The following is a 9,995-nucleotide window of genomic DNA, read 5'->3' as shown; positions in this document are numbered from 1 at the left end:
ACAAAGAAGTTCAGATCCAATTATGTAAAATCGTTGTGTATTAGTACACTGTGAACAGTTTTCCATCTTGACATTTTGAGCTCTCTATGGGTGTGTGTTGCTTCTACAAAAACATGGATGTTATAATTGTCAATATTTTCTGAGATTTTGTATTCCTACTCAGACCAAATATCCCCCCCCCCCCCCATTTAAGAATGTGGAGGGGGGGCGTAAATGTGGGGGGGGGTATAAAAAACAAAATTTTCACATCAGAGAATGCTTCGCTTCACACCATTAGAAAGATGAGACTCAGCTCTCATGGGATATCAAACACTTGGCAAACAACACAACAGTGAAGAGTACACATGGGATTAAAGAGAAGCACATGGATTTGGTGCCCTTTTAAGGGTATCAGAGGGGTTTGTCAGCCTAAGGGGTTACATTTTGGGGTTATAACTATTCCATAATTTCTTTATCTCCAATTTATTTGTTCTATGCTTTAATTCCAGAGTACTGCGTACATTTCAATAAAAACTGGAAAAATGTAGGTGTTCTAAAACATTTGACTGGTGATTGATCTGAATTATAGATAAAATAATCCCAGACTATATTGCCTCTATCAAAACCCCTTCCACACCCTCTAATTCAGTCTACAATATTTATGCACAAGAAAAAACAATAGCAAAGCCCTATTGTGCAAACACAGAAATGCACCTGTTGTACTGTCACCTAAATCTAGGTGAATCCTGTAATGATTGACAAGACAAAATTGGGATAATCATTTTAGTCTTCCACAGTAACTCTTGCTAAAATGTGAATTTCAAAATCGTATCTAGTTTTAATGCTATGTTAATACAAAATCTGAACACTTGTCAATCATACAGTCTACATCAACTGAATGATCCTAGTCTTAGCACATCTATATCAGTGTTTTTTTCCCCTTTCCCTTTTCCAAAGGTAATGTTTAACTTGCAGAACAGCGTCTAGAATGTCTTGTAAATGTTCATAGTTTTATGACCAACTGCATTTTTCATCAATGGATTACCTTGGTAAAGCGCTTTCTTCTAATGTGGAGATGAAAATAGACAAAGTTTACGATCATCTGGTTGATGTGTAACAGTCAAGGCGAGGCATGGAACCCCTTTGTCTCGATTCTCACTGACTGAGATGAGGAAGACAAGCTATTGAGGCCACAAGCAAAGCAGAATAGGAGCAGTTTCTTATCACCTAGCATGGCTGGTCCTTTTCATTCAAATGATCAGATTATCACCTAAACATGCCTCTCATTCTACCCCAGCAGGAAGTGGGAAGATTATATGCAAAGGTTCAAAGTTTACCATACAAACTGAGACCTAGTAATTGGTGCCTGGGACAAATGAAAGTGCAGGATTTGGAATGAGACTAAAAATAGCTGCAAGTCAAATATATGGTTTATTATTTTGATTATATAGCTACACTTATACACTTGTTTACATGACTTCAGAACTTCATAAATGGGATAACTCAGTACATGACTTAGACTTAACTGTTTTACCCGTGAATGCAGTATTCATTGTAGTGAGCCCTGGTTGGATACTGCATATTTTGGCGAATGTAGCAAGCCATCCGGGTACTTTTACCATACTACAAATTACACTACGTCCAACATGCATACTGCATACTACTGAAATGTTGCTATGTAGTACGTGTAGTATGCGATTTTTAATACGGCTTATCACTGCCAGGCTTTCCACGTCACGCCTGTAAACTTTAATATGTATGTGTGCGTGACTGTGTGTTTGGCGATGCAATAAATTCCCAAAACCTGTAAACCGGGTTTTCGTTGCGCTGCCAAGAAACCGCCACCAGGAAGTGTTTGCGTCCCTGACGTCACAAGGTGAAGATCTGCTAGACACCCCCATAAACAAACCGCGCGGCGTTTAAATCCAGGTATTGTTATTGTCGGGTGTTGTGTTTCGTTATGGTTAAACGATGTGTGGTCAACTTTTGCGTGAACTCCAATCAGAGTGGACACAGTGTGCATTATTTCCCCAAAGACCCCACACTAAGGCGACTGTGGGTCAAGTTTGTTCAAACAACAAGAAAGGACTTCCTCCGGGCGACGCAATACTCTCTGATTTGTGGGAAGCACTTCACGCCCGACAGCTTTGCAAATGCCTTGGAAGTGGAGATGGGGTTTACAAAGAAACGCAGGTTAAAAGCCACTGCCGTACCCACTATACAGCCTGAGCGAAATGAAGAGAAAAGAAAACGAGCCCGAAGAAAGCCTGCAAAGAAGAGGGGCAGACAGAGGGTCTCTGTGCACTGCGAGCCGCTGTGCTCCCCAGCGGCCTCACCTGCAGAAGCCCAGAATGAGCCGCAGCCGCTGGAAATCACTCCAGTCAAAGTAAGTTGTTGATGACTTCTTTTACACTATACTATACATGTGTGATATATAGATGAATTCATTTTGCATGACTTTTAATTAAAGAATTAGGTGCGTCACATGTCATCATCATAATTATAGGTATAGCAATACTATTAATACTAATAATATTCAGAGGGACTTAGATAATATTCAGTTGTGGGCCGACACCTGGCAGATGAAATGCAATGTGGACAAGTGCAAGGTAATACATGCAGGTAACAGAAATGTCCACTATAATTACACTATGGGAGGAATAGAACTGGATGGAGTAACGCATGAGAAAGATCTAGGAGTCTACGTGGACTCCTCACTTTCCCCATCCAAACAGTGTGGGGAAGCAATAAAAAAGGCAAACACAATGTTAGGGTATATTGTCAATAGTGTAGAATTTAAAACAAGGGCAGTGCTGTTCAGACTGTACAGTGCACTAGTTAGAGCTCATCTGGATACTGTGTGCAGTTCTGGGCTCCACACTTCAAGAAAGATATCGCTGCTCTAGAGGCAGTTCAGAGGAGAGCAACCAGACTTATTCCAGGTCTGAAGGGAATGTCCTACTGAGAGACTGAGGAACTGAACCTTTTCACCCTGGAACAGAGGAGACTACGTGGGGACTTGACCCAAGTCTTCAAAATCATGAAAGGCATCGACCACATCAAACCAGAGGAGCTTTTCCAGATCAGCAGGGACACACGCACCCGGGGACACAAATGGAAATTGGGCTTCAAGGCATTCAAGACAGAAAACAGGAGACACTTCTTCACAGCGATGTGGTTGAAGCTGAAAATGTGGGAACATTTAAAAACAGACTGGATAGGATCCTTGGGTCACTCAGTTATGAATGGACACCAAGCGAGCACGCTGAGTCGCATGTAAACTGCATGTTCTCATGTTCTAAGACACACGCTGTACACACGCGCACACGCACTGTTATGACGACGGGCAGTTTTCGCGCGACCTGATAACGTGCCGACTTGCGTGCTCGATTGCGTGCGCGCCCCCGAGACAGGAAAGGTCACGTGGCCGGCTTCCCACCAATCAGGGGCGAGGCAGCCCGCGACAAGGCGCGTTCTCGATCTGGCGGAGACGGCTGGGAGAGGTGTATCAAACAGATCTGCGCTAATAAATCAGCACACACAGCTCGCAAAACCGGCAGCATGTCTGAAGAGAAGCCAAAGGTAAGGGCTAGTGTACATTAAAAAAAAATCGAAGGAGGTGCGATGGCTTTATTTTTAATTTTTTTAATGGTTATGTGTGGTAATCGAGCGATTCCATATAGCGCGGATCCCGCATAGTGGGGGCAGACAGAAACAAAGGTGTGCAAACCAACAGGGTGAATATGTCGCTTTTCCACCATTTTCTCGCTTGTATTGGTCCGGTATGTTTCTCAGAGATGCTCGGGCGCAGCGGATGGGGGCTTTCAATGAAACTGCGCCGTTGTTTCTCCGTGCCGCGCAATCTCCTCGGGTTGGCATTCAGCGTCTGTTTTGCGCGATTTTCTTTGTGAAAGTGTAATGGAGTCCCACGGCCACGTTACGTCTTCGGCGTAGCGAATGCCGCAAGAAGAGATGTCCTGAGCGGAAAGATGCACAGTGGAAACAGCCTCCATTTATAAGCAGAGCGAAACCACCTTTGCTACTGTATTAAAATCCAGCAGTTTTTAGTGAAGCTACGCGGTTTACAAGTGCAAATTGTGCACTTTACTCGTAATATATTTGGTTTAAATGTGGACATCTGTGCAGAACTGCGGAGATCTGCGCTACACCGACGCGACCAGGGTGCGCAGGCAGAAGGCATTTTCACCACGCTTTCATACTACATGCTACGGTGCCCTAGTGTGTAATTACTCTGGGGGTTAAAAACATTGAAATCCCCTGCTATTGCAATTATAGATCTAAGAAAGGCGATCAAAGACCTAAACATAAATATTTGTACATCAATTCGTGGTGGTGGATATGTGTTTATCCTTTCAGTGGAGTTTGAGCGAATTGACGTTGAACGTAAACAGTAATGGCTGGTTTCACAGACCTCGATTTGCACTAGTCTCCCCCTAAAATAACAGGGTTAGTGCATGCCTGCTCTGTGAAACCAGCCCTAAGTCTCCTTGTGCAAATTATTATTGATGGCGACAATTATATTTTGAAATGCTCAGTAAGACAAATGCAACAAAATAAAGAGACACAACAGGGTACTTTATAGACACTGAGAGTTACTGAAATGTGCTAAATGAGGTACACATTGATAAAATCTGAACATACTTATACCTGGAACTCATCCAATATAAATGTTACAAATTAATTGGTAGAACAGTGTAATTGAAGGGAATTTGCAGAATGGTTAGTGTACAGTTAGTATTTATTTATACAGATCTTGAAGTGGCCACAAAGGAGAGGAGAGCATTAGTGATACCTGTGGAAAAACAGGTCACAGGTTAGCTGCTTTGTGGAACAAATTGTTGCCAATCAATGTACATTAATAAGGACTCGAGCGGTGTAGTACCATGCTGATTATTCAAATTGAACTCTTCAGGTTTAAAACCTTTCCCTACAGGAGGCAGGTAAGATCTTTATAATGTTAATTGCTGGCTTGAAAACAATGTTAATGCATGAAAGTGTTGGGCTCTTTTTCTGGATTTGCTGTAGGTGATGATGACATGGTTTTATCTTTTTCTTCCCCATTTCAGGAAGCAGTGAAAACTGAGAACGACCACATTAACCTCAAGGTGGCGGGCCAGGATGGCTCTGTTGTCCAGTTCAAAATTAAAAGGCACACCCCCCTCAGCAAACTAATGAAAGCGTACTGCGAAAGACAGGTAAAGGTTTCTCCGTAGATCATCGCACACCTCTCGAATTTATTTCGCTTATATTATATCCAAGATGACTATCAGTCAACAATAAATAATGCATGGAGGCATCGATCTTGTCTGTCTTTGTATATAATAAGAAAAATGCATTACAGTTTACAGAACATACAGTAATTTATGTGTGGGCAAAGTAGCATGCTCAAATAGCAGGCATGGAGATCTATGAACTAAACCCGTTTTTATATGGGCAGTATGATGTAGGCCTGTACTGTTGATAACTGTGAATGGGTTTAAAGCAAGTATGGTCTTTTACACAGAGATGGCTCAGAAATCTGTTGATTGCATCTTTAAAAAGACTATTGATTGTATAGCGGTGAAATCAAAACTGTTATTGAAAGGTGCTACATCTATGCTTACTGCAGTGTGTCTTTTTTTTATTTGCTGAAAGTTACAAGTTCTTTATATTTCCATAATCGTTAGCAATGAAAACTTTGCAGTTTTGTTGTAATAGGATAAACTTCAGAATACATAGTCATTGCTTTGTCTCAGTAAGTGTGTGCTTTGTTGTGTCTAAATATTGACTTCACAAAGTGGCCAACATTGATATTGAAATGCATTCCCCCCCAGTTCAAGCCTTTTCGGAAGGCCAAGGAGAGAGCTTTATATCCTGTTCTTAGAAAATTGGAGGAAAAAAACCACATCAAAGCTAAATGATGTTTAGTGGGGCTGGGGGGTTATTACTAAATATCCACATTGTATAAGTAAGTGCCTATAGAGCACGGCGTTTATACATATTAATGACAAATTTGGGTTTAGTTTCATGAAGGATTTTCATTGTGGTTTCTCATGTCAAAATTTGAACCTGAACGGAAATGGGTAACTGCGTGATGGCAGCTTGGAGGAAAGAACTTTTTTTTTTTTTTTCTCCTCGTGCTCTATATTTTTATTATAGTTAGGTTCATTAACTGGCTATGGCTCAGTGTGGTACACTTCATATCAAGCAATGCTTTTAAATTGTAATTCAGCTGGGAGTAGAGAGTGATTTTCATTCCCCTGAACCTTTAGAAATCTCAAAGCTAAACAAGCTTGCTTCAATTTTTTAAGCATGAAGTGTCTCTTATGTTGACTTTAGCAGCTGGACCACTCTATTTATGATGACATTTTGCAGAACCAAGCAAAAGCTATATATATATATATATTTAAAAACTTAAATGTTATTACTTTTCTTGGCAATCTTATACTATACATTAAGAGTAACATAGGCAGTAATTGTTGTTTTGGGCTACACTGCTGTTCTGTTAATGTTCTACATTGGTCATGTAATGTATGTGTGTTAAAAAGAACCGAATTTACCTTCAGGTTACCATTGATGTGAATGTACATAATTACTTATGCAGCATATTCATGTAAAATATAACCAGTCATGTTTGTTTATTTATATCTAGCCTTCTCGGCATGGTCTGCTTTGTTAATTATCAAACAGCAAGTCAGTCAGTTGAATGTGGGACGAAATACAACAGAGAAAAAAATAAAGGACCAAAGTTATGGACAGACTTACTGACCCAAAGGAATACACCATCATTTGACCATTGCTCAAAGTTAAAGAGGATTGCTTATAATGGAGACTGTAGTATTATTGAGCCAATGAGATGTTGCCAAACTGTTGTATTGCATCTATTCATGCAGATCTTTAGGACCTCATAGGAGGACCCTGTTAATTGGGGGGGAAAAGTCAAGATTTGCATGCATGTGGTGTAATGGCTTTGTTTCTCTCTTTCAGGGTCTATCAATTAGACAAATTCGATTCAGGTTTGATGGTCAACCCATCAATGAAACGGACACACCTGCGCAGGTAAGGAGAGGATAAAGAAGACTGTCTAAGAATTATTATGCCTCTTTTTTTTTTTAAATGCTTAATCACCTAAAGATGCTGCTAACATTGTTATTGAATGGGACTGGATTGAACTCTTAAAGATTTACAGAATAGTAATTCTTAAATATCATAACGCATGCACTTTATTTTCATCATTAATATTAGATTTCTGGGAGCAATTAAAGCTAATTACTTAAATGTTCAGCTCCAGAATATGATAAAGCACACTTGACAATCCTAAATTAAGCAGTAAGTAGTTTATATATTTATTACTGACCTTTTTGTAAGCTGCTGTCTTTTTATGGGGCTTAAAAAGTGGTTTAAGGACATTAAGAGTTGGGAGTGGGAGTTGGTAAAGGATTACCTTCCTGTACTCGTTAGATCATAAATTATGTTGGTGTCCACTTGAAAGAGTTGTCCTACATCGGAGGTTTTTGTTTGTTTTCAGCTTGAGATGGAGGACGAAGACACTATTGACGTATTTCAGCAGCAGACTGGTGGAGTGTGTTAAAGCTGTATATCCCTCCTAACAGAGGACTGTGGACCTGGAGAAAACCCACTTTACTAAACTCTTCTGTTAATTTGTTTGTTTATTTTGTTTTCCTCCGAATACGCTATCATTTCCCCCCCTCTTGGTAAACCCTGACTGTATTACAGGGGACAAGATTTGAGTGTGAACAAGTTGTGAAAAAAGGGAATAATTTTAATTGGTAACCAAGACTCGCTGGGAACAGTGGATGCTTTAAACAGACGCCTTGAGTGCACAAATGAAAAGGCGCTATACAGGCGATCATGATTTTATGGTTTCCCTTTAGAAATTGACTGTGTGATGAACCTGGGAGGTGTCAGAGGATGTGGAGGTAAAGAATGAAGCCAATTTCTGTATCTGTGAGGTACTAAAACTCACTCTTTCAGGTGTACGTTCAAAAAGAGCCCCGCTGTACGTTTCGTGCGATAGATTCATTTTTAGGATTGCCATCCAGATTGAATGAATAATTGAAAGCAGCAGTTCTTATTCTGGATGAGAAATAATGCTGGGGTTTGTTGGCAGACAAACTGGTAGACAGACACCATATACTTTGCAGATGATTCTTGAAGTAAGAACCCACTTTAAATCAAATTCAGGTTTATTTTATAGTAACATCTTAATGAAGACAAGATATTATTGCCTGTATTAAATCTAAACCTCTGTTTTTCTTTGAGGTAATGGGGGGGAAGTGAACTTGACAGTTTTAAATAGCCATTTGTAATTGACTGAGTTTTTTTTTTTTTTTTTTTTTTTTTTCTTCCACCCCCCCAGCAACCTTTTGTATTGTGGCAAAGAACTGGGTGATTTCCCTCACATTAAACCTGAAAGAATTTTATTTTTTTCCTTTAAATGTCATTGTTCAAAAGAACTGCTTCATCAGCTTGCATTCTGAGAGTATGTCCTATTTTTGTTTTTTTTGTTAATTTTGTTTTCCTTTTTTTTCTGCATCTTTTTCATTGGGGTGGGAGGGAGTTGGGCAAGGTAGACAATTCCACTGATTCTGTCATGTTTCTCTACTGATTTGTACATTATTTGTTGTCCTTTACTACTGTATACAATAAATATAGTTTGGTACTCAGATTGCTTGTCAGGAGTAATGATTTATTAAAACAATGTGCCCTGTTTTCATGTTTAAACAATTATTTCGGCTAGACCACTAACTGGAGGCTCATAACTGCTTATACATGCATGTCAGCACTACAGGCTGATGACCGTCAATTACGTTGCTTTCTTAGTTGCGCTGTTATGCCAACTGGTCTTCATGTATAGATCGATCCATTTACTTGAATGTAGCTGCATGGTGTGCTTAATTTCTCTTGTAATGCTGTGTAAAGTCACTTTGGATAAGAACATCTGCCAGTAAATATATAATACAGGGTACATGAAGTCCTGTCTGTGGGTTACAATGGCTTTGGAGGCCCCCATCTCTTCCCATAGTGCCACTGAAATAACTAGCATAAGGGTGTGTAAACAAACGGCAGTGTTCAGAAGGAGAGCTTCTGACTTTGTATCTACTGTTAATGATACTGTATAAATCCATCCTAATCATTGCTTTGATGTAGCCTAGCTTCTAGATGTGCTGTAATTAAAAAAAAAAAAGAAAAACTATAAAGTTTGCCAGATTCATTTCAGGTATGTATTACTACTTTATTTCTAATCCATCCTCCCTCTCAGTTGCCATGTAGGCCTGACCAACTGTGACCTAGAAACAGCTTTTCTCAATGTCTGGGTGGCTATTGAGATTTGTACAACACCTTGGAAAATAGCATTGAATATAATATGAATTACTTAAGATTGTTGGCTTCCAAACACGAAACATGGTACCCATCTTTGACCCTTGCCAACCCTGTGAGAAATGTGGAACTGCTTTAAACTAAAGGATGACCTTTAATGATGTCGAGGAGCTGCATAAAAATCAGTTTCAGAAATTAACATACAAAAGGGATAATTAGGCCCTAGTTTGCTTTATTTTATTTGAAGTACAGACCAGAGCAAACACACGAATGGTGCAGTTGTACATGTTTTATTGGTGGACTGAGATGAAAAACTATATTGTTCAGCAATAAGAAAAGAAAAAACGTGTCCATGTATAAATATTTGAATCTGCACTACTGATAAATTATAGACACTGAAAAAGATACATATTAGAGATATGAGGACATATTAGAGATACTGAAAGATAATCAAGTTAATGCTTATGAAAATTTAAACACAAAACATGCCAGTACATATTTAGTTTTTCCTCATAATCACAGTGAAAGCCTGTGAAATACATCGGAGAAAAAAAAGCTAGCCTTTATCACTGGTTTTGCACTTGGTATTGGGTTTAATGTTTTGCAAAGATTTATTAATGTATATTGCATAACTATAGATGTTTATTAAAATGAATATCTAGTGCTTTTCGATG

At 39.3% G+C, this 9,995-nt stretch overlaps 1 protein-coding gene across 1 annotated transcript; it reads left to right on the top strand.

Moving 5' to 3' along the window:
* Positions 1-3,415: 3,415 nt before the first annotated feature.
* Positions 3,416-8,666, top strand: LOC136711458 (small ubiquitin-related modifier 3). The gene is made up of 4 exons (XM_066687743.1): positions 3,416-3,561; positions 5,067-5,195; positions 6,967-7,038; positions 7,508-8,666. The coding sequence occupies exons 1-4, from the start codon at positions 3,541-3,543 to the stop codon at positions 7,568-7,570; spliced, it is 285 nt and encodes a 94-aa protein (XP_066543840.1). The 5' UTR covers positions 3,416-3,540; the 3' UTR covers positions 7,571-8,666.
* Positions 8,667-9,995: the final 1,329 nt, after the last annotated feature.

This window comes from Amia ocellicauda, chromosome 16, assembly GCF_036373705.1.
Source record: "Amia ocellicauda isolate fAmiCal2 chromosome 16, fAmiCal2.hap1, whole genome shotgun sequence".
Lineage (NCBI taxonomy): Eukaryota > Metazoa > Chordata > Actinopteri > Amiiformes > Amiidae > Amia > Amia ocellicauda.
Note: the sequence above shows the minus strand (reverse complement) of the source record. Positions and strands in the feature narration are given on the sequence as shown.

Bases quoted from the DNA above. Each gene is read 5' to 3' on its own strand.
- LOC136711458 (XM_066687743.1), top strand. From the start codon at position 3,541: ATGTCTGAAGAGAAGCCAAAG. The intron at 3,562-5,066 runs GTAAGGGCTAGT...TCCCCATTTCAG, and splicing joins TGTCTGAAGAGAAGCCAAAG to GAAGCAGTGAAAACTGAGAA. The intron at 7,039-7,507 runs GTAAGGAGAGGA...GTTTGTTTTCAG, and splicing joins AAACGGACACACCTGCGCAG to CTTGAGATGGAGGACGAAGA.